The sequence below is a fragment of the Clinocottus analis genome, unplaced genomic scaffold (genome assembly GCF_023055335.1).
Source record: "Clinocottus analis isolate CAN_PGR_092001 unplaced genomic scaffold, fCliAna1.0.p SCAF_6, whole genome shotgun sequence".
NCBI lineage: Eukaryota > Metazoa > Chordata > Actinopteri > Perciformes > Cottidae > Clinocottus > Clinocottus analis.
The window spans coordinates 9,968,955-9,990,435 of record NW_027176218.1 but is presented as its reverse complement, the minus strand read 5'-3'; the positions used below and the strand labels follow the sequence as shown (position 1 = coordinate 9,990,435).

At 41.0% G+C, this 21,481-nt stretch overlaps 1 protein-coding gene across 1 annotated transcript; it reads left to right on the top strand.

Annotated features, from left to right (window-relative positions):
• The first annotated feature begins 686 nt into the window (after positions 1 to 686).
• Positions 687 to 21,352, top strand: fkbp16 (FKBP prolyl isomerase 16). Its single transcript, XM_068603645.1, is given in 8 exon segments — positions 687 to 1,146; positions 1,416 to 1,585; positions 2,737 to 2,825; positions 18,169 to 18,383; positions 19,778 to 19,959; positions 20,193 to 20,270; positions 20,820 to 20,957; positions 21,038 to 21,352. Coding segments are annotated over 8 exon segments (1,419 nt in total). The 3' UTR covers positions 21,125 to 21,352.
• Positions 21,353 to 21,481: the final 129 nt, after the last annotated feature.

The window sequence follows — 21,481 nt, the reverse complement described above, 5'->3', positions numbered from 1 at the left end:
CATACCCCAATTAACTTTACACAATATGAGATGTTTTTCCTCCCGCAGTTTTACACCTTAAATAAACGTGTATTTAATCCATAATCTAGTGCCAGTTTTACAGCCTGCAGGTTGTTAGTGTGGTGGCACTTCCTAAATAGTGAAAATAAAACTCTCACAACATGATTCAAAGCAAATTATGTTCGAGTTTATATTTCCTGAGATCTTATTGGTCAACTGCATTCATGGAAACTGCATTGTGGGGCACGACGGTGAAGTCATTAAGAAGCTTACAGACGTTCTGGCAGATTAGGTTTTTCTCTTCTAATCCTGCAGATTACCAATGCACAAACCTGCCGGCTGGGAGTGATTTGTTGCGCTGCACAGTTTCTTTACATTGATCATTTTTGGTCACCGCCACATTACAGGACTATGTAGACTTAGACGGACAAAAGCAGAAGTGAGAAGAGATCAACAGAGCGGCAGAAACTACGAAGCTGCAGGCGAGATAAAGCTTATTTTAAAATCTGTAGATTAAGGCAGGATTTAGGCATGCCTTCTGAGTTGGATTTAATGAAATACAACACAGATTTTTACATCATGGAGATATTCTTTTTGTTTTGACAGAGTAAAGGTGACAGAACTACTAACCTTCACCTAAGTGGAGCATTGGCTCAGACGAGGAGGATCATCTCTTTTGAAAGCTAATGTAGGTGGTGTCCATCGCTCTCTGCAGTGAAATGGAGACAGAGCCATGTTGTGAAGAGCATGAACACCCTGCAGTGCCTGAGGTAAGAGAGGCCGTTTCCAAGCTAGCTGCCGGGGATAGTCACACCGAGCTACCCTATGGGCCTGCAGAGGAAGGCAAGGAGCTGATTGGGATAGAGCAGGCTGAAATGGAGAGCTGTGCAGGTGAGAGTAAAAGCGCTGAGGTAAAACTCCCCTCTGATCCTGAGCAAAGTGGAGTCACAGGATGCAAGGAACGGAGGAAACTGAAAAAAACCAACAGCTGGAAGATGGTGAGATTTCAAGAGCCATCAACAGAGGATGATGTGTTGGAGAGAGACAGCTTAGCAGAGAGTCTTTTTCCAGAAAATGTGTTGACCGAGTGGACTTCCTCCACCTTTGAGGAGCTGTTTGTGGCAGAAGATTGGCAGGAGATCACAGGTGAGGATGCATCATTGAACTGGGTAGAGACATACTTTAGATTTGGTTTTAAGTAAGCTTGCACAGTAACTAATGCCTCTTGTTTAATTGAATCTAATCTTTATATTTGATTTTGGATTAAAACTACAAAAGAAGTAAAATGCCCCGAATGGGACTGAACTCAAGCTTGATATGTTTGTGGCTGTTTCTGAGGTCTGTTGTTTTTTACCACCAACATACAGCTTAACCCTGCTTCCTCCTGCATGACCTTCACTTCTTTGCTCACGCAGAGGACCGGCTGTTGAGAAAAAAGGTGGTGAAGTTCGGGGCCCCGGGCTGCCTGAGCCCCACCTGGGGCCAAGCCGTTACTGTGAAGATGCAATGTGTCCTGGAGGACCGCACTGTGGTGGAGAAGGACTGCAATCTTGTCTTTGTTATCGGAGAGGGAGATGTAAACCAGGTAAACCCCTCAGTTTGTAGTTTATTGTGTTTACAACACACTTCAATGTTGACCAATAGAAACTGTCCAAATAAGAGTCTGCAGACAAATCTCTATTAACAGATTTTGGTATCTGAAGCATTCTGGTTTACAGAGCCATGTTGTGAAGAGCATGAACATGAACATGAACAAGACAAAAGTAGTATTGACCAATCAGGTTCGAGCAGCCTTTGGTTGAATGCAGGTTAATAATGTGTTTGGAAAGCAAAAGAGGCAGAACGCAGTGAGCGTATGATCTTGGGACTCATCGGCTATTGTTTAATGGTTCGATTTTTTTATGTTCTATAATTAGCTTTTAAACTGGCTACATGTGAAACAATCCGGTTGTACAGGTCATGTCTCAACTCTCTCAACTCAAGTTGCTAATCACACTTTAACAACGAGCAGTACACGGAAAAGGACGTCTTGGCTGTGAATGACGTCATCCATTAGCTTGTGGACTGCTGCTCTGAAGCGTACCCTGTTGTATCATCTGTTTTACTCTCATAGAACCATAACTTACCAAATGGATATGTTGTATTGGAGAAAACTTGAAAGTAGGGTCATTTTTTTAATAGGCTTCTATACGGTCTTCCTTCGTTTTTTTTGCAACCATAGGAGTTGCCCCTGATGGTCAGTAGAAAGAATGACATTTCTGCACTAACTTCACTTTTCAGACCCGGAGGTTGCCTGGGTACAACAGTGCTTTGAGCCAAATGCTAACGTTGCAATGACAATGCTAACAGGCTGATGGTAAGCAGGTGCAATGTTTAGCATGTTCACCATCTTAACTTAGCGTGGTAGCATGCTGACATGAGCTAATTAGTACAGAAAGTGCAGCTGAGGCTGTTGGGAATGTTGGTAGTTTGGTCAACCTCATGGTTGTATAGCTGAAAAGTGAGAGGATCGCCAACATCATGAGGATTGATCCTGTGGAAACCACAAATATATGCACCACATTTTGTGATGGTTCAATAGTTGTTGAGGTATCTAGTCTAAACCAACTGACCTACACTTCTGTCCTTAGGACATAGAAATGCACATAACAAAGTTATGCTGAAATGTGTTTGATGTAATTATGTAAGAAGATCTGTCAGTCCTCAAAGAAGCATGTTGTGTTTTGACACCTGTAGGCCCTGGAGGAGTGTGTCATGTCCATGCAGAAGGGTGAGATCTCATTACTCCTGGCAGATTCACTGTATGCGTATGGCCTTTTGGGAAGGTAAGGATTTTCCAGTTATTGTTGTTTAATAGTGAAATGTTGAATTAATTATGGGCAGGTTGAAGTAGAAAACAGACTTAGTCAGTTATATGCTTCTGTATTCAAGTTGGCTTCTTGTACCTGTTGCTGTGGGAGCAGCCTGCTTATCCAGGGGTAGCGGGGTTAATGAACCATAAACAAGAGCAGATGGCTACCTCCAAACACCATTCACATGCAGCCTATCAATGGCGTGCTTGTAACCTCACAACCTATGGGAAGACACCACTTATATTACGGCCAATGGCTCAGGTTTATGACCTTTACGCCATTAAAGAGCCAGTATAAACACAGAGGAGATTGGTGTTACTGAAGAAAACCCATTGTTGATAGTTTAATGTTTACTTTAGATAACCTGAACACGTGACAAGGGAACAATAATGTTCAACTGTGATTTGATGAGATTGTGTATACTAACATATTCAAAAATGCAAATGAATGTGATTTAATTAGTTCACTGATTTATCATGTTCATACCAGTGTGTATGTGTATGCCCACACCCATTACAGTACATTTTACATTATTAGATAGTTCCAACCTAGAGATATGTGTGCTTCATTCGAGGACAGCACAACACGTTGTAAATATAAAATGCTAGGGAAACGAATCTGCTGTCTGACGTGCAGTTATATAAAAATGTCCATTTAGCTGTATTTAGGACATGATGTACCATTAAAAGAGTTGCAGTACAGAAGACTAAAAACAAACATGCACCAATATGAGGCTGTAAAAGCCTTAAAAGGGTGCAGGATTCAGAGATAAATTCATAATTTGAATCCATGTTTACAGGCTAAAAGTAAAACAGTCCATTTGAACATTGTTGACAACATAATGTGCAAATGTGCTGAACATTGTGTTGTGAAAGTGTGCCTGTGTGTTTCAGTCCTCTTTGTGTGCTGTGTGTGAGGTCCTGTTAAGGGGATGATGGGACATGGGGTGTGCGAGGTGAGAGCGAGGAGTCTCTTAGGTGTTGTCTAGACTCTCGCCCTCTGTTGTGTGTTAGAGAAGGAGGCAGAGAAAAAGACAGAGGCCACGGGAGGTTAGTTAATGATTGTTTTGATGCAGCTGATTAGGGTTGTGTGCTGTGGAGTCAGATTTAGTCGTACCAGAAGGTAGAAAATCAGAGCTTCATGCCGACTCCTTAAACATGATTCAGTTACAGAGGTTGCTAGTGGCTTTGAATGTTGTTTTCACCAGTCCTTAAAATTAAATGCATTTGTTGATAATTTGATATGGCGTGTTGAGAAAATTTAAAAAAATCATAATAATTCACCATGTTACAAACTCAACTAAACTCCAAGATAAAAACAGGTCAACCTATAATGAAAATCTTTTGGGAGATACACTTATTTTCTTTCTTGACGATAACTAGATGAGAAAATCAATACCACGTTCATGTCTGTATGCTAGCTTAGCTTAGCATAATGAGTGGAAACAGGAAGAAATGCCTCCAAGCACATCTACGAATTAACATGTTGTGTCCTGTTTGTTTCATCTTGTTAAATATACTATATAATATATTCAACAAGATGAAACAAACAAATATATACAAATACAAGTTGGGGGCTGTTAAACATATGCAACATATTATTTTATTTTTTAATATCGTTATCTGACCTATTTCTTTGCTCTCAGCATAAAACAGTGTTTACTTACTCTACTCTATTTACGATAGATTTAACAGAGGTGCTAATAGCAGAATTTGTAACCTTTGGATGAAGTTTCTCTTGCTCTTTCTCTGTGTCTCCAGTCCTTTGTGTTAAGCTAAGTTGACGGGCTGCTGGCTGTAAGTTCATTTACCATAAAGACATGAGACAGTTATGGATCTTTTCATCTAACTCATGGACAGAACCTGTTTTTCCCATAATGTCACCGAGATACCTTTTCAATCATGGCATGCTGCCAGACCTGCTTCTTGAAGTTAATTTAAAACATATCTTATGAAACAATTATTTCAGCAAATAAGCAGACACATATATGTACCTCGAGCATAAACAGACATCATGTTTCAGCGTAGATTTGACAGCCACAGCATGTCAGTGCTGTAAAATCAGAGACAATGAGGGAAAATCTCATTAGCCTCTCTGTTTTTTCTGGCATAGGCATTGATTGAACACTGTCAGTCGCCTGTTGCGAACAGTGGAGCTAAGAGCACTTCACAGTCATATATCAGAACAGTGTGCAAAACTGGTCAGTATGATTCAACACACTACAGTGGAGTGGTCTGTAGCTCGGTGTGTGGGCGATGGGCTGAGCCGCAACTCCTTAAAAATGTGACTAGACGATAAGCCCCCGGAAAAGTCTGGAGCTTTAACCTGATTGATTACAACAGAAAAGCTTGTCGGGACTCAATCGACAGTAAGAATCTCTGACGAGTTTCCTGTGAAATGAAAGCCTTGTAAAGTGGAGCGGTGACGGAAGACATCACACTCGCCTTTTCGAGGAACCGCAGCACATGTCATAGCTATTCCCCTACTGAGGCACGCACAAGCTGCTTCCCCCCAGCAGGGATGTCAATATTAGAGAGCAGTGGTGGCTAACATCTTTTAAATTCTGGACAGGGCCCCACTCATGAATACTTATCATAAACGCTCAAAGTAGTCTGCCTCATCAGCTCTGCACTAAGTCATCAACATTTAGTGTCAATGGCAGATACTTCATATTGTGAATAATTTGTTTCCAGCCATATGTGAAAGGCCACACAACCCATTTAAAGACCTGCAATGGTGTGCTGTGGGGATCGCTTTGGCCGGCTGTCAGCAAACATAAACAGAGGCTTAAATCCCACTGCTGGCACTGAAGGTGTTGGTGTACTTTAAATCTTGGCACAAATGAGAACTACCTCAGTGGCATATGTTGAACTGAAGTTGATTAGATCACTGGGATGTGTCATAGTTAAATTAATAGTTTTATCCAAGTCCAGATGTACAGTGTCAGCCAGTTAATCCTTCTACTGCTGCATTCATGTGTCACAATGAGATTGTGTAATATCTATGAATAAACATGAAGTGTATCCAAGGCCCACTATTGATCAACCACAAATGGCGTATTGCTAAATTGAAACTAAGACCAACAAAATAAAATGTAAAGCAGAGTAAAAAAAATAAATCTGTCACTATTGTACAATAAGACATCATCATATGTGTATTGTGAAATGATAGTCCATAGTCTATGAGTCACATATACATACATTAAATCCTGGTGTATACCACATGGAGTAAAACAGATAATTAATTACTCGGTGACTGTGAAACAAGCACCCAGGAAGAGCTCCAGGCAAATTCTATCTTAACCAAATCGTGGAATTACAATTTCCGTGTCCGTCACATGATGCCAAAAATACTTTCCGGCGTAGCATTACATATGGAAAGATACATTATCTTGGTTCATCCATGGTGTGATCCAACAGATCTGTGTTTGCCTCCAACTCCCTCTGCCACCCTGTTTGGAGGTGTTGTGAATGTCGTGTGGGTAGATGAAAGCAGACTGGGTTACATTCGTATGAAGTATTTATATTTTCTTTTGCTAACAGAAGTTATTTACACAGAGACCATATTTAGTATTACAAATATTAGTCGTCTATGGCGTTCAGAAATGCAAGTCGCAATATCTTGTGACTGTGTCACTGAGACCGAGAAAGGTCTCAAACAAAGTACATTTCCTCCTCATTTGTCTGTCTAGAAAATACCATTACACTGTTAGAATTATCTGAGGATATGTGGCTTGTGACAAATGGGTCCAATATTTGGTTGTAGAAAAACCCATGCGACAGATTCAGGAAACTGACTCTCAGGACACCGTCTCCTTCCTGAATTGTCTCAGTGAACCACAACATGCAAGTAATCACGTACTAAACAAACACAATTTAATAGAAAAGTAGAGACACATTGGAGACACACCAGATGGCTATCATTGCCAGTTCTGAACAAACACGCCCTGGTGTGGGAGGAGACAGAGAGGAATCTCCCTCTCTTTGACCCCAGGCGAGGTGGGCCTGATGGCTGTTCCAGCCCTGATTACTCGGGCTTACTGATCTGGCAGAACAGTGGCAGGTTGGAGCAAGTTACGCAAAGCTTTATAGTTTATGGGAAAGTACTGTAACAGTTAATTGATTGACGGTTATTGCATAATATTCATCATCTGTTCGTAGGCAGTAAAGTTCCATGTAAAGTTTTTCATGTGATCTTCATGTGGGCTATTTTAGTGTGCACATAAATATGGTCTGATGTTTAAAATGTTTGTGCTTGATTTCGTCGTTTGGTTTATTGGCAATAAAATTAGATTGATAAAATCCTGGAAATTGTCCCATTATTATTTGCTAAACCTTTTCTAGATTTAAACAGGCATTTGGACCTGACATTAACAGTAAAAAATAGCATCCAAAAATCTAGAACATCAAATCATAATTCAAACATTTGAACTATTCCTTCAGGATTCAGGCAATGTGAAATGTATCATAGAGAAGCAAGATGTCAGCATGCTAACGCTGACAGTTGTGTACCGAGTATGATGTTCACCATATTCACCATCCTTGTCTAACATTTGCTACTAACCACAAAGTACAGCTAATTCTGATGGGATGCCATTTTTTTGTTAAAACTACAGGAAATGTAATTTGTGGTGCCTGAGGAAAAGCCATGGGATAAATACCCTCAGAAGGATTAATCCTCTGGGGAACATGAATGTCTTTACAAACTTTAATGGCGATCTATCCAACGGTTGTTAAGATACATTAATTATGACCAAACAGAGGAGCAAACTCAAACATTTTGTTTCAGGAAGCAGACAATGTACAACATATTTGTACAATTGTATGGTTCTTTAAAATTAGCATGACAGCACGCTAATAGTTTTCCCCAATCATTATATTTGACGATGATTTCGTCCAGACTGGAATGTTGTCAGGGCAAATACAGTCAGCCTGCATTACAACTAATTGTTACATATAACATGTTACGTTGGGATTTGTGTGCAAGCGTTAATTTTTTATACACACAATAATTAAATATTTACCGTGAACTAATAGATAGCATGCATTGACTAGTGGAACGCTTTCCAGTGAATGTGCTCAAGGGGAAGCTTTGTTGACACTGTTGAAGAAGTTGGCAAGTGTGGAAGTCTCTCTTCTCAGAGGCACACCCGTATCCTGCGGGGAATGCAGTTGAAAAAGGCAACAGTGACATTTGTCAGGGCAGAAAGGCACGCAGGCTGAGCGATTCACAGCGCAAAGAGGCATTGTGAGACAGTGTTAAGCTGGAAATGTGATCAATGGGATCAAGTCGGGTGATGACTAAGGATACTTCTAGGCGTGGCTGCCATTGAAACATGTAATAAATGCCAAAGTGATTTACTTGCTAGAAGTTTGGGTGACCATTTGTCATTATTGTGTGTTCTTCCTCTTCCTATACACCATTCTCCACCCTTATCACTCAATGTAACACAATACAGTAAAAACTGGCAGTTCTGCTTTTCATTACATGGATCACTCGCCAGCAGACAGGTACAGTGACTCACTCGCCACAGAATCGTTCTGGTGTCTGTCATTTGAATGCACTACTGCCTTCCTTCCCTGTCTCCAGATACGTAAGCATGTTGTCCACACATAAAATCTGTGAGGCGGCGCTCGCCTCTGTGCTGGTGGTAGTGTGAGTCACTCTGCGTCGCCACCTGGGTCAAATGAAAAATGTGACCTTTGAGAACTGTGGAAAACACACCGATGACTCTCTTCCCCACACTGCGGTTTGCTCTCTTTACGCAACTTTACTATTTCGGAGTAACTATTTGTCGTCAATCACAGATTCACGCAAGAGCTTGTTGCATGGTCATGTGACCTAAACAAGTTTGTATAGCTTTTGGCCTCTGCGTGTCTCTTTCCCGACACAGCAGGCTGACAAGAAACCACACCCAGACCTCACGCTGTAGGAGCAGGCCGACAAGCAGCGACAGCTGTAACTCGCTCCAGATCAAATCAGGTTTAGGCTCTCATGGCTTTCCTGTTTGCCAAAACCACTACCACATTCATTTTGGATGTGTTGATCTAAAGCCTTGCAGAAATGTATGAATTAAATCTGATCTTTGTTTTTAATTCGGAAAACTAGATGGTGGGTCGTTTTGCCACCGCAACATTATTTCGCCTCTTAGACCGGTGTTTGACCTGTGCATGTCCCTCAGCTTATCTCCCTGGATGTTTACCTTTTTCCCCTACTGCTAGCTTATCTTTCTCATCGACACAGCCGCTGCCATATTATAGCACTGCCCTCAGTTATATCTACTTCTGCTTTCTGTGGTCAGGGGGTATTTAGTGGGACAGTAAATCTCCTCAACTTGAACGCGCTTTTATTGATTTTTAGAGAATATAACATTTTATTGGTAGAGTAAAGTGGATTTTGCATTACATAACCACCACGCTGGTTCAAACTCTGTATGTGTGGTTATTTTAATTTTACATTTCTTTTTTAAAACGTTTCATTCATTTATTTTTATCACTCTTTTGTTTATCAAACTACCTTTTTACGTTGCAGACCTTGTCCTTTAGACATGATGTGTGTCAATATACCGCAGTTAAATGTAAACACACCGCTACATAAGGCAACAGATGAGAGCAAGCAGGACATCAGTCAGTGTAATCCCCCGTTGGGATTAACATGGCAATGAAAACAACAAAACATTTTCTCAGTCCTCCGTACACTGACACTTTTTCACCTGCCAGACGTGAGCTTCATCACAAGAATCTGGCTGGCTTCCCACCTGCAAAGCCAACTACTGTATCCAGTTCCTTTATTTTCGTTGTAAACAAACAAAGTTACATTTACTTTCAGTGCATGTGTTCTTGAGGCCGAGTGTTGAATGCATTTCCTTCCTAAAACGGTTGCAGAGACAATTTTTAAAGTATTATAAATGCATTTCCTTATATATATATATATATATATATATATATATATATATATATATATATATATATATATATATATATATATATATATGTTTACTAGTTAGCCATCTCCCACTTCACTCCACCTCTTTGTTTCTCTGTGCACACATTTGGTGTCCCCCTCAGGATGATTATATTGTTCTAGCACCATCCCAAAGCTTAATATTTTGTTTTATGACCAGGTCTAACGCTTTCCCAAAAGTGTGCCTTGAGGCCAATTTGTACTCTTGCGTCACACCCCTCTCTCTGTACGACAACAACTGCCACAGACACTTTTGCTTTCAACATGTTGTACGAGTTAGTTTGTTTCAAGCATAGACCGGCCTTGACTCTCCTGTTTTATTTATGTACCTATGGCTTTGTATTCATAGCTGCTTTCGATCCCCCTCGTCATTGCTCAAAAACAGAAGCTGCGTCTGGCAATCTTTGATTTTCAGGACCACCCAGTCCCACTTGTCATTTGTGGCTCCAAAACGTCACTTCTTATTATGATTTTCTAATTTTGGATACACATTTCAAAAGAATGCAACTTTCTGTTACAGGAGCTAGCAGACTGTCTGGGCAACTCGTGAACCCAATTCATATTTCATTCTCATGGAATTGGAGCAGATGGGATAGTAGTGTGGGAAGACAGTGATGCACTGTGAACACATGCAAAAAAAAGTCTGCACCGATGCTAAATGTATCATGTTATATGGCAGAAGTAGTGACAACTATGTATCTGAGAAAATAAGCATATGTGGCTGTAGAGCAGTGTGATGCCGCTACTGTGGAAGGATGTGAGGCGCCGGATGCTGCCTGCGAGCCAGAGGAAGGAGATCTGTAGCAAGTGGCTGTGTGTGTGTGTGTGTGTGTGTGTGTGTGTGTGTGTGTGTGTGTGTGTGAGCACACATGTGTGCGCATATGTTTGTGTTTTTGTTAGGCTGATGAAGAGGTACCGTCACTGGGGACGTGGCGTGTGAGTCATCTCGCAGAGACGTCATTGCTCCGTCATCAGTCGTCTGCAGCAGTCTAGCAGACACACACAAATGCACGCACACACACACACACACACACACACACACACACACACACACACGCACACACGCACACACACACACACTGAGCTTTCAAAATATTCCTCTCAAAGTTAATGGCTGGCAGACTCCCACTGACGTCCTTACTGCAAAATAAAATGAGATGTGCAGCAATTAAGCTGAAGTGATTTACTAAGTATATTCCATTATATATGAAACAATCCCAGTTGTTTGATAGCACTAATGGGATTAGGTGCACTGTGGTTATGTTTCATATTGTCAGTCCAGATGGAGGGAAGGACAATACATGTAAGCTCCTGTTTAGCAAAAGACTGCATGATCTGTACAAGAAAACAAATCGGTTTGTAAATAAAATAAGAGCAAAAACAGACAGAAATGTCTTGCAAATTGACTGCTTGCTTTTGATTTCAAACCTCTCAATAATGAGAGTGACAATGCCATTGCTACTGGCTCTGGACAAGTGAACTCAAGCCTGTTCTTAAGAAATGTAGCTCTTTAAGAAGACTGGTGCTCCAGGTTTCATTGCTCTGCTCAGCTATCACAAAGAGAGACTAAAGGATCGTGCTAATGGCCCTGCTGCATTTGCTTTACTCTACCGGCAGACGCCGGCTGCTCCTTCGTGACATCCTGACTAATAAGTCAGGAGTTCAGTGGGCTGCTATTGATTCACAGGCTTCACAAGGAGGTAGAGCCGGCTGCTGCTGAAAGGAAGCTGGATCTTTATTGGTTAGATAACGAAGACACACAGAGGCAGTCCTATTTCTCATGGACAGCGATATGACAGAAGGGTGACAGTGAATGATAATGATGGTGTTTTATTTCAATGTACACACCGTCAGAAAGTCAACATGTGCACATAGTGTATGTGTTTGTAAATTGCTCCTCAGATATGTCCGACATTAAAGACACAAAGGACAGGTGTGTCTGTACAGGAGCAAATGCTGCGTTAAAGCTACATCTCATTAAATCATCAGTCAGGGAGGCGCTGTCCATTTGTTGTGTGTTCAATTTGCAAAACACTATCTGAGACACAGTGACATTTTCTCGGTGGGAGTTATCTGGTTTTGGCACATGCATATGTGACAGCTTGGTCTTAGAAGGGAAATTAATTTCTGATCGATATCTCGTTATGACATTTATTCCTCGACCTAAATGTCATAAACAAAGCAATGAGCAGCTCCTGATCACAAACGTTGATGTTCAAGACTCTGTAACATCAGAGGGAGGCAAACAGCAACCTTGTAGGATGATAATGCATGCATGTTTCATGCCAAAATCAAATTTATGTGGAAAAATACATTTGTGATTTGAGTGCTAATGAAATTGCTCATCTGAACAGAAAGCACAACATAATGTTCAGGGATTCATATGTCGACTGAAGTTGACAGACATTTTATGTGAAGTATAGTATGAAATGACTTTCATCTTTCAAAGAGCAGGATTTTTGGCTCCTCGCTCAGAATTTGTAGGAACTTAAAGCTTTGAAGTTCACAAGTAAAACCTAAAACTGGCGGAGATTCGGTTTATGTAATCAGTAGACATAACGTCTGTGCAAAGAAAGATCCGAGCTGTCAAGGCCGTTCACTACAGCTTCACATTTACCTCGCTAAGAATCCACTCAAACTGAACCTCCCTCCCCACGTCTGCAGGAGAAACGGCCACTTGACCGCACCGGGCACACCTCAGAGGCATCTGCTTGTTCGTATTCATTGATTATGGAGTTAGAGTCAATCCCAGGATAAGATACCTTCCACAGATAACAGCGAGGCTGGTATTCAAGATAATGACCTCAGGTGATGTGTTTCTATGTAAGACAGATTGCTTTCATCCAACATAATGCAGACCATAAAGCTTTGATCTTTTGTTTTTTGAGGAATTATTCATCTTGATTCTGCTACAGATCAGAGCCCAAACCTCTGAGAAATTTCAGATCGTTGCATAAGGTAGAAACTGAAACTTTTCCTTCTCACCTGTGAGTCAGGGTAAAGCTTTTGTTTTGTTTAAACACTTTTAACTACCATCAATCATTCAATCACTAACTTATTCACTGCACTGAGGTGGAGCGCACAGTTGATATCCTTCTAATTAAATTGATTAATTAGCTCTCAGGTTTTAATTTGATTTGAGACAAGACTTGAATTAATGATAAAAACAAGGTTGATATGATGGATAAACATTTCAATCATTCATCGTACCGGAGATTATTCTGATTCATTGGTGGAGCCCAAATCTGAGTTCAAATCTGATCTGTTTAATCAAATACATGCAAGCATGTTTTCCTCGTGGATAATGTTTTACCATAAGAAAAGATCCTCTACTATTTGCCCCGTAATTATCGTAAAAAAGACAAACTGCTGCTCTGTGTTGCGTTGTAATCTTTTGGTACCTAATGATGTTATTGGTATTCAAACTGGACTTCCTGAATCATATTGCTTTATCTCACTGATCCCTGGAGCAAGACACCCCCACCAACACGGCACTGTGTTTTGTTTTAGCACGGGGCTGCTTTTGTTCTGAATGAAGAGCACTATGTATGCTTGTGTAAGCCGCAATAACTTATCACTGGACCTAAAATGATACTTATCTATTATCTCTTCAGAGCCACAAAACCAGTATAAGTTTCACTTTGACTTCAGTTTCATGTCAGAAAATGTTTCAAATAGAGCGTTCACTTAAAGTGATATTGATTTTTTCCAGAGCAATGCATTACTTTGCTTCCGTTCTGGTACTCCTGTCTGTTTCCACAAACGCCATCTATTAGGTACCACACTGACGATGAACCAGTACCACATACAATTCAAAACGCTTGTCCCTTTAATGGTGTTCGCACATAGTTTCTGTGCTCACACCTTCATGTTTCAAATAGTTCTATTTACACACTGGTACTGGCTTTTACCCTGCCTATTGCAGATAACTACTGGACGTTAAAGCTGGTTAACTAAAGTCGTGTGACCAACGAGTCTCTCTGAAATGGACTGGAAACTGCACATCCCTGCTATTTAAACAGCCACTATATACTCCGCAGGTAGGCCGGGGCTGAGATTGGATTCATTTTAACAGGCTAAGGAAACCTGCTGTAGATTACATGGGGACTTTTGAGGAGCTCAGCAGCCAGGATGTAGGCAGAAGCTGCCCTTGATCCCTGCGAGCACAGTTTCATTGGCTCATTGCCGGAGGAGGAAATAAAGACAAAAATGAGAGCAGAGCACATGCAGCAGGCGGCAGCTGAAAGGTCTTACACTGTTAGTTTCTAGATATTCCACTGTACGAGGCTGTTTTGCTACAAATTAACTGGAATGGCAGCAAGCGAGAAAAAACAGCTGTGACGTCTCATCAATGCCTGGATTAAAGCTAAGCTCCTTTGCACGACTGTATTGGTCCTGTGTGGCCATGCAAGACTCAAAACAGACACAACACTGAACGTCAGAAGCAGACCTGTTTTTCGCTGCTGTAAAAAAAATAAACAACCTCATAAATCCTCTTGGATTTAGTATTATCATACAAGCTGCACACCAAATGTATCACAGTATATTAATGCACTATCTGAGGTTGTAACCATAGAAACCAGTTTGAGGCGCATCACTGGCCTTTCCATCAATTGAAAGCGTGACGTCAAAGTGACCACAGTTTTCCCTCTGTGGGAGTTTTTCCTTTCATTCAGAGCGGCGAGGGGCATGCTTGACAGATAACAGGGTGAGTCATCGGCACCATCATACACCTTGATGAGGAAGTTTGCTTAGCCACAACACATGGATCAGATTCATCTGCAATGAATTCATATCTTCCCGTGACACAGGACGGAAAAGCTTCTTGTCCTTATCAACACCTTTATACAAACAAGGGAAGATGAGGGAAACGTTCCCTCTTTTAATGGAAGCTGTTCAGTCAGCCATAATGCGAAAAATAAAAACATGTCACACAAACGTCAGACAATATAAGCATGGTGGGCCTCGTGAATGTAGATTGTTTAAGCTCCGTAGTTTATTGAAAGTTGTGGGAGTAGGTCACAGTGAAATGTGAAAGAAAATACCTCTGACCTCTGATTAGTTTGAGGGTGTATATATATATATATATAATCTTTTTTTTCTTAATTCATATTAATTATTATATTATACTGTTTGTCTGTTTTCAGACATCGCTCACATTTTTCCAGCAGTATAAAGAGGTCCGGTTTTGTGCTCAATGACGACAAATTCTCACAATTGAAGAAGCAAAGAAGTAAATTGCAGGTTTGTATAGGCAGGATTAAAAAATCATGACCTCCTGTGCCATAGCCCGATCAATAGACTAAAAACATCCACAAAAATGATCACAAGTGTAAATGAGATCCACAAGTTGACTTTCAGAAATAACAAAGACTCAGATACAGACAGCAAATGTCTCGTATATTCAGCCCTCAAGCTTTTCTCTGGTTTGGGTCACAAGACAACTGTCAAGGTAATTTGGTTGGAAAATGAGGAAAAATCCCCCCAGTGCTTTCAACCTACAACAACAACTTACTGTGATATATTTGATCATTCATTTCAACATGTTGACATTGTGATTTTGTTGTAAGCGCCGATGATGCATAAAGCCATCGTCGCATAATTTTGTGTTTTGAGTGAATGAGTCTCTGTCAGAGCAGCAGAGAGGCTGGTAGGAGGCTGGTTCTGCAGCTCAGTGTTACGGAAAACGTGGACCCGGATTTAAGTTGCAGGTGTAGATTTCACCGAGATCTTGTGGAGGTATCTCACCCTAATGACCAGCCTCTGCTTCCTGTTTGCACGAATAAGGCCCTGGGGGCTCATTGGCTGAGCTCCGCGCAGCAGCACACTGGAGTCCTGCTAATCACCAATGACCCACATGACACTGTTAACCTCATAGATCTGTCAGTGCACCGCATTCTCAGATTGCTTTCGACAGCTCGACAAGTCATACCCATTTTGTTTAAAGCTCGTGAAGGACGCTCAACTCTCAGTGATTCACATTTTTTTTTCATTGTTCTGTATACTGTGGTGTTATCCTGCTCACTGCATGTGCATTAGCGACCGAGCTTAATGAAATAATGCTGCAAAGGTCACCTGTTGAGTCCTGCATGTGAAGAATTGTCAGGCAGTGTGTGTGTGTGTGTGTGTGTGTGTGTGTGTATATGTGTGTGTCTGATGTGTTTCTCTTGCAGGATAACACATCATTTGGGATTGATGAAGTTTTGAAGTGACACATTAGGTTTGAGCAGTTAGCACCGAAGCAGCTGTGCCTGCATCTATAAGAAATGACTCATCACTTCTCATCTAATCTATCCCGATCTGTGTGAGTCATGAGCAATGAAGTGGGTGTTTCCTTTGCATTAAATAATAAAAAAAAGTCATTATCTAATGATGATAATGAGGAAGGGTTTTGCTGCTGAGTTGCAATTTACAAAGCACACACTGTCACAATTTTAGACTGTATTGGAACTTTTTCCAGGAACTTACATACGAGAGAGCCAGGTTTCTCATTCCATTGCATCTGCTCTGGTTAAGACATCAAGCTCAGTATAAACATGTTTCAAAGCTCTTTCTTGTGTATGCAATATTCAGAAACTTAAAAAAGAAATGGGTCAACAGGTGAAGTCTCAGAAGTCCATTTAATCTGCAGCCAGGCACTATCAGTAGGCAGGCCACTGTGTCTGATTGTTATGCGCTGTTACTTAACACGCAGCCCTCATAATATGGTGTAATGTTTTCCGATAAGGGGAGAGAAAAGCATGCAAGGACAACACATAGCTACAGTATGTGCATGTGCTGTACATGCTGTGCAGTGGATCATTTGGTGATGGTGTCACATTCTTAGTATGCCAGCAAAACACATGACATGAGCAGGCTCACCGGCAGATGTGCAGCATGAGGCCCCTTTTCGAAAGACTAACATTACCCTGTGCGACCCGAGCCACGTCGGCTGTATGTTCTAAATGGATCTTCTTCTGGTCTTCTTTTCTGCTGCTCTCGAACGCGTCTCCTAAACATGAAGTGGTAAACGTCGGCAGAACTAAACGCTGCTTCTGTCGAAAATAGTTCTTACCGGCTTCTAAAAGACCTGTCTACTTATTGATGGACTTAAATGCGAGCGTCTCTGAACACTATTTCCTCCGGTCCTGAGCGCAGGGATCCAGCTCAGGTTTCCGAGGCCTCGGCTCAGCCGCTGGTTTCACACTCCTGTGACAGTGGACAAGGTCTCCAGAGAGGAGAGGAGAAAGGGTAATCTGATCCCACAGTCTCACAGTAACTGGGGATACAACTAATTCTGTTAGACAGACATAAAGTGTTTCATTGACACAACCAGTATCAATAATTCATGCCCTGACACAACTCCCTGTACTGCCACACTCAAACAGTCACTGGGCGGGGTCTGCAGCGGGCCGAACTTCCTTTTGCAGGATTCTGGTTGAGTTTATGTAACTGACGGGATCGACTTTATTATTGGAGTTTGCGTTTTATAATTCAGATTGTTTGTTTTATGACAATGAAAAAACAACTAATCAGCTTTCAGTTTTCAAACATGAAACATGCAGTATTTTTCTATTTAAAAACATAATCATTTTACAATCAATAATGTAGGCCACTTGAAAATTAGCAAAAATATACCCACGCCTATTGAATTAATTCTCTATCTCACGCGTGCATGTGCACACACACACACACGCACACGCACGCACTCACACTCACACACACACACACACACCCCCTTGGAACTAGAGCCTTCACAGAGTAACTGATAATGGACCATTGTGTGCCATGTGGTCACAGGAGCCAGATGATTGAAAACCAAATTAACTTTCCTTCTGAGTGACTCTCGAGTAAGCTGAAGCCGTCGCCGGCTCACAGGTTTATACCGATTTCAAATTCTTGTGTGCTTTAAATGAGCCAGAGTCACTCAGACGTCTTTTAAAGGTGTTGATTTAAAGGTGTGAGTGAGCTGTTGGATACAGTGAAATGTAATGTATACAGGGAGCAACTAAAAATAACACAACTGTATTTACAGTTTGTAAATCCGATTTCTTAGTGTTTAATAAAACCACAGCAGATGTAGCTATATGGCACCATTAAGCACAGTACTGTGATGAACACAATTATCAAATTTCACGCACAAGCTAAAAAGCTACACGCCACTTCCCCAAAGCTCCAAAACAAGTCCCCAAAGCTATGAAACAAGCTGGTCAACAATGCTGACCAGTTTGTTTCAGCTTTTCTTGAAGCTGTCAGCTATGAGATTGATTACCTGATTGATTTAATCTTTGAAGATCTCAACTGTTTTACTCTTGGCCCTGTGTGATATTGATTAGGTGTTGTTGTTGTTGTTTTTGTCTTTGTCGACATGCAGGGAGCCTGATATTCCAGCTTGGGCTCCTTTACTCTACCAGCTCCAGCTGCTGGATGTCAGAGATAAGCCGGATCCTTTGACTCTGCCCATCGCAGACTGCATCCGCATCGGCAACCAGAAACGAGAGCGAGGAAACTTTCATTTCCAGAGGGAAGAATACAGCATGGCTGTCAGAGCCTATTCTATGGCTCTGGATGTGCTAACCACACACAGCGGTAATCGCCAAAACCTGAATTTATTCATAGAAAATATTTCCATACTGTCGTCTGTACCAGCAGCAATGTGTTGTAGTAATAGATATGAGCATTATCTTCACAGAAAAAAAGGGGGAAATGGAAATAGAAAACAGATAAAGATGAATACACACATCCATTAGAAATATACAAACGTAGGATCTGATAGAGACCTTAAACACAACATTTCTACATCAATCTGAGCCCATAATGACATAACAGTTTAGTGATCTCCTGCAGTCTGCCAACACACTAATCACACCGTCACCATGCAGAGCCACATCTATCCGAGCCCAGCGCCACCATAAATGTTTTTGCTTAATTCTTTTGCATAATCACAGCTAATCAACGTTCATATTATTTTCTCCCCCTTAATCGTTCTAATCATTGACGAGGCAGGGAGGACCCAAGAGAGAAATGTGACTGCACAATGAGCAGAAAAACATGGATCGCTTCATAATGCATCAATGACAGCGGACCAGAGAGTGAACTCATCGTGGCACTGAAGAGAGGAGTTTATCAGGGCATCAAGATCACGTAATTACTGGATGAGAAGATCACCAGAAAAATAATGACAACAATAATAAAGCAGAAATATCAACATCTTAACTCTTTTTGGGTCATTTTGGGCCCAGACTTATTTTACAATTACATTTCATGACACGTGGAAATTATAAATTGCTTTAATTGATTAACCTGTAATCAAAAGGCAACTAAACAGGCTCTCACATAAACATTAGACTTCATCACAATCTACTCAGCACTGTATAGAAATAGTTATAAGCAACCATATATATCTTGATTTATAAAAAACATAACAGCTTTTAAAACATAATGACTATATAATGAATAATATCTTTAATATAATTTTATAATGCATTAAAAGTGAAAAATATAAAATTTATGCAAGAGCAAAACAAGTTGCCACTAAGTGGCCAAAAATCAGTGAATGCTGCTTTAAAGAATACATGTTCATCCACACGGGTGTAGTCTCAGAGCGGTTGACATTTATCACCCATAATACTCAGCGCCAAGTGTAAAAATGATTTTGTAGGAACTAGTCCTCATTACTAGAGTCACTACCATATTCAGCTGGACATGCACGGGTCTAATGATGAAACCATACAGTTGTTACCGCAGGGACAGTGATACAATAGCCATCTGAATGAAATAACAGACCGTTAACTATACTTATGACACCCAATGGGAGTTTCTATATATTTTCCATATTCTGTAAGACTTCAGAATTAAATCCCTTCCAAGATTAGATAACTAATCTCTGTCGAGGTGTTTTTGTGTCACCAATTAAGAGATTCACATGAGAATGTCCACAGCAGAGCAGAAGTCAGAGGTTGTGTGTCTCTGTCTTTGCACAGATGGTGGCAACCATGTTGTGAAAGCTGAGGAGGAGGAGGTGCGGGACTACCGGGTGAAGTGTTTGAACAACCTGGCCACCGCTCAGCTCAAACTGGAGCGCTACGACGAGGCGCTGCACACCAGCCGGGACGTTCTGACCCTCGAGCCGAACAACGTCAAGTCCCTTTTCAGGGTGGGAAAGGTGAGAGCCCATGCTGTCATGTTGTTACTGAGGGACAACATGTCTGCATCTCATTTGATCTTTATCAAGCCGTACATGACAGAGGGAGTTCCTGGAAGAAAGGGGGATTTGTTTGATAATGGGATTAGATTTTTTTTAATAGCTGCTGTATTATTGCCATCTGTTCTCTGCCTGTTTTGATTCATGGGTCCACCGGATCTACTCACGCTGTCCGGTTTTCTATTCTCCTCCAGCTCCAGTCAGATATGGGTGAATACACAGAGGCAATGGAGGTGCTAAAAAGGGCCTTGAAACTGGAGCCGGCTACCAAAGTGAGATTATGTGGTTGAGCTGGTCAATCCCCCCCGCCCCCAACCCCCACCTTTCTTACAAATCTACCTGTGAAATCCACCCATCCCCCACAAAGCAAAGATCACTCAAAAAACAGCTTGCCATTATGACTACAGACACCGGATGTATCAATCAGCACAAAAGAATGGTGCCTGAAGCTTTTTAATTCTAAAATTTTCAAATGAAATGAACAAAAAATGAAATGAGCAAAAAACAAAAGTGCAGAAAACTATGAATCGTGGACAAGAATGCATGCATTGCTCCTTTTATTTTATGACAATCTTCCACTAATTACGAATCCAATGGAAGTATTTACAAAATACTTTTTAAAGTCATTTGGGATACTGTTTAAAGTGCAATTTAAAAGCATAACAACAAATGATGTTGAGGTCTACTTTGCAAGGCATCGCATTTCAGAACTCTACTCACACCTGGTGGACATTTTTTAAAACTGTAATTCATGTCTCCTTCACAAGATTTACAGAGAGCAGCTTTTCCACAGATTGTTAAGATGTTGTCTTTGTTTTTAGGCGATCCATATCGAGTTATCTAAACTCGTCAAAAGGCAATCAGGAGGCAAAGATATACAGGACTGGAAAGCTAAACCAGCACAGATGCTTGGAGAGAATATCGCACCTTTTCTTATTCCTTCAAAGAAGAAATCATCTGTAAGAACAGAAATATCTCCGTTGTTTTATTCTGATAACCAACACACTGGATTTCGACTGACCGCTTTCTTCTGTTTTAGGGAATTTCCTGGAAGTTTATACTCGGAGCGCTGGTTGTGGCCTTGAGCAGCTTGGTGACGTCAATGATCCTGACTGCAAGAAACTGAAGTCCTCTGCAAGAAGCACTTTGAAAACACTTCCTCCTCCCCATTATCATGTGCAGAGTTTGGTCTCAAGTCCTCTTTAATTCATTTGTAATAAGTTTTCTACTGTGAAAACACCAGAAGGTGTGCAACACAGCAGCCGGAAGTTGGATTTATTGTAGAAAAGAAAAAGGTTCCCCGAAAGGTGTACAATATTTATGAAAATGAAGATAGTACAACATCAAGTAAATACCAGCAGAGAGTTTCCAGTTATGTCTGTTTTATTTGGAAAAGGGATTTTTAAAAAAGATTCCTGGAACTTTTGTAAAGAATGTAACTAAACTGTAAAAAGTAAATTTAGTAAACGAATTACACTTTCAC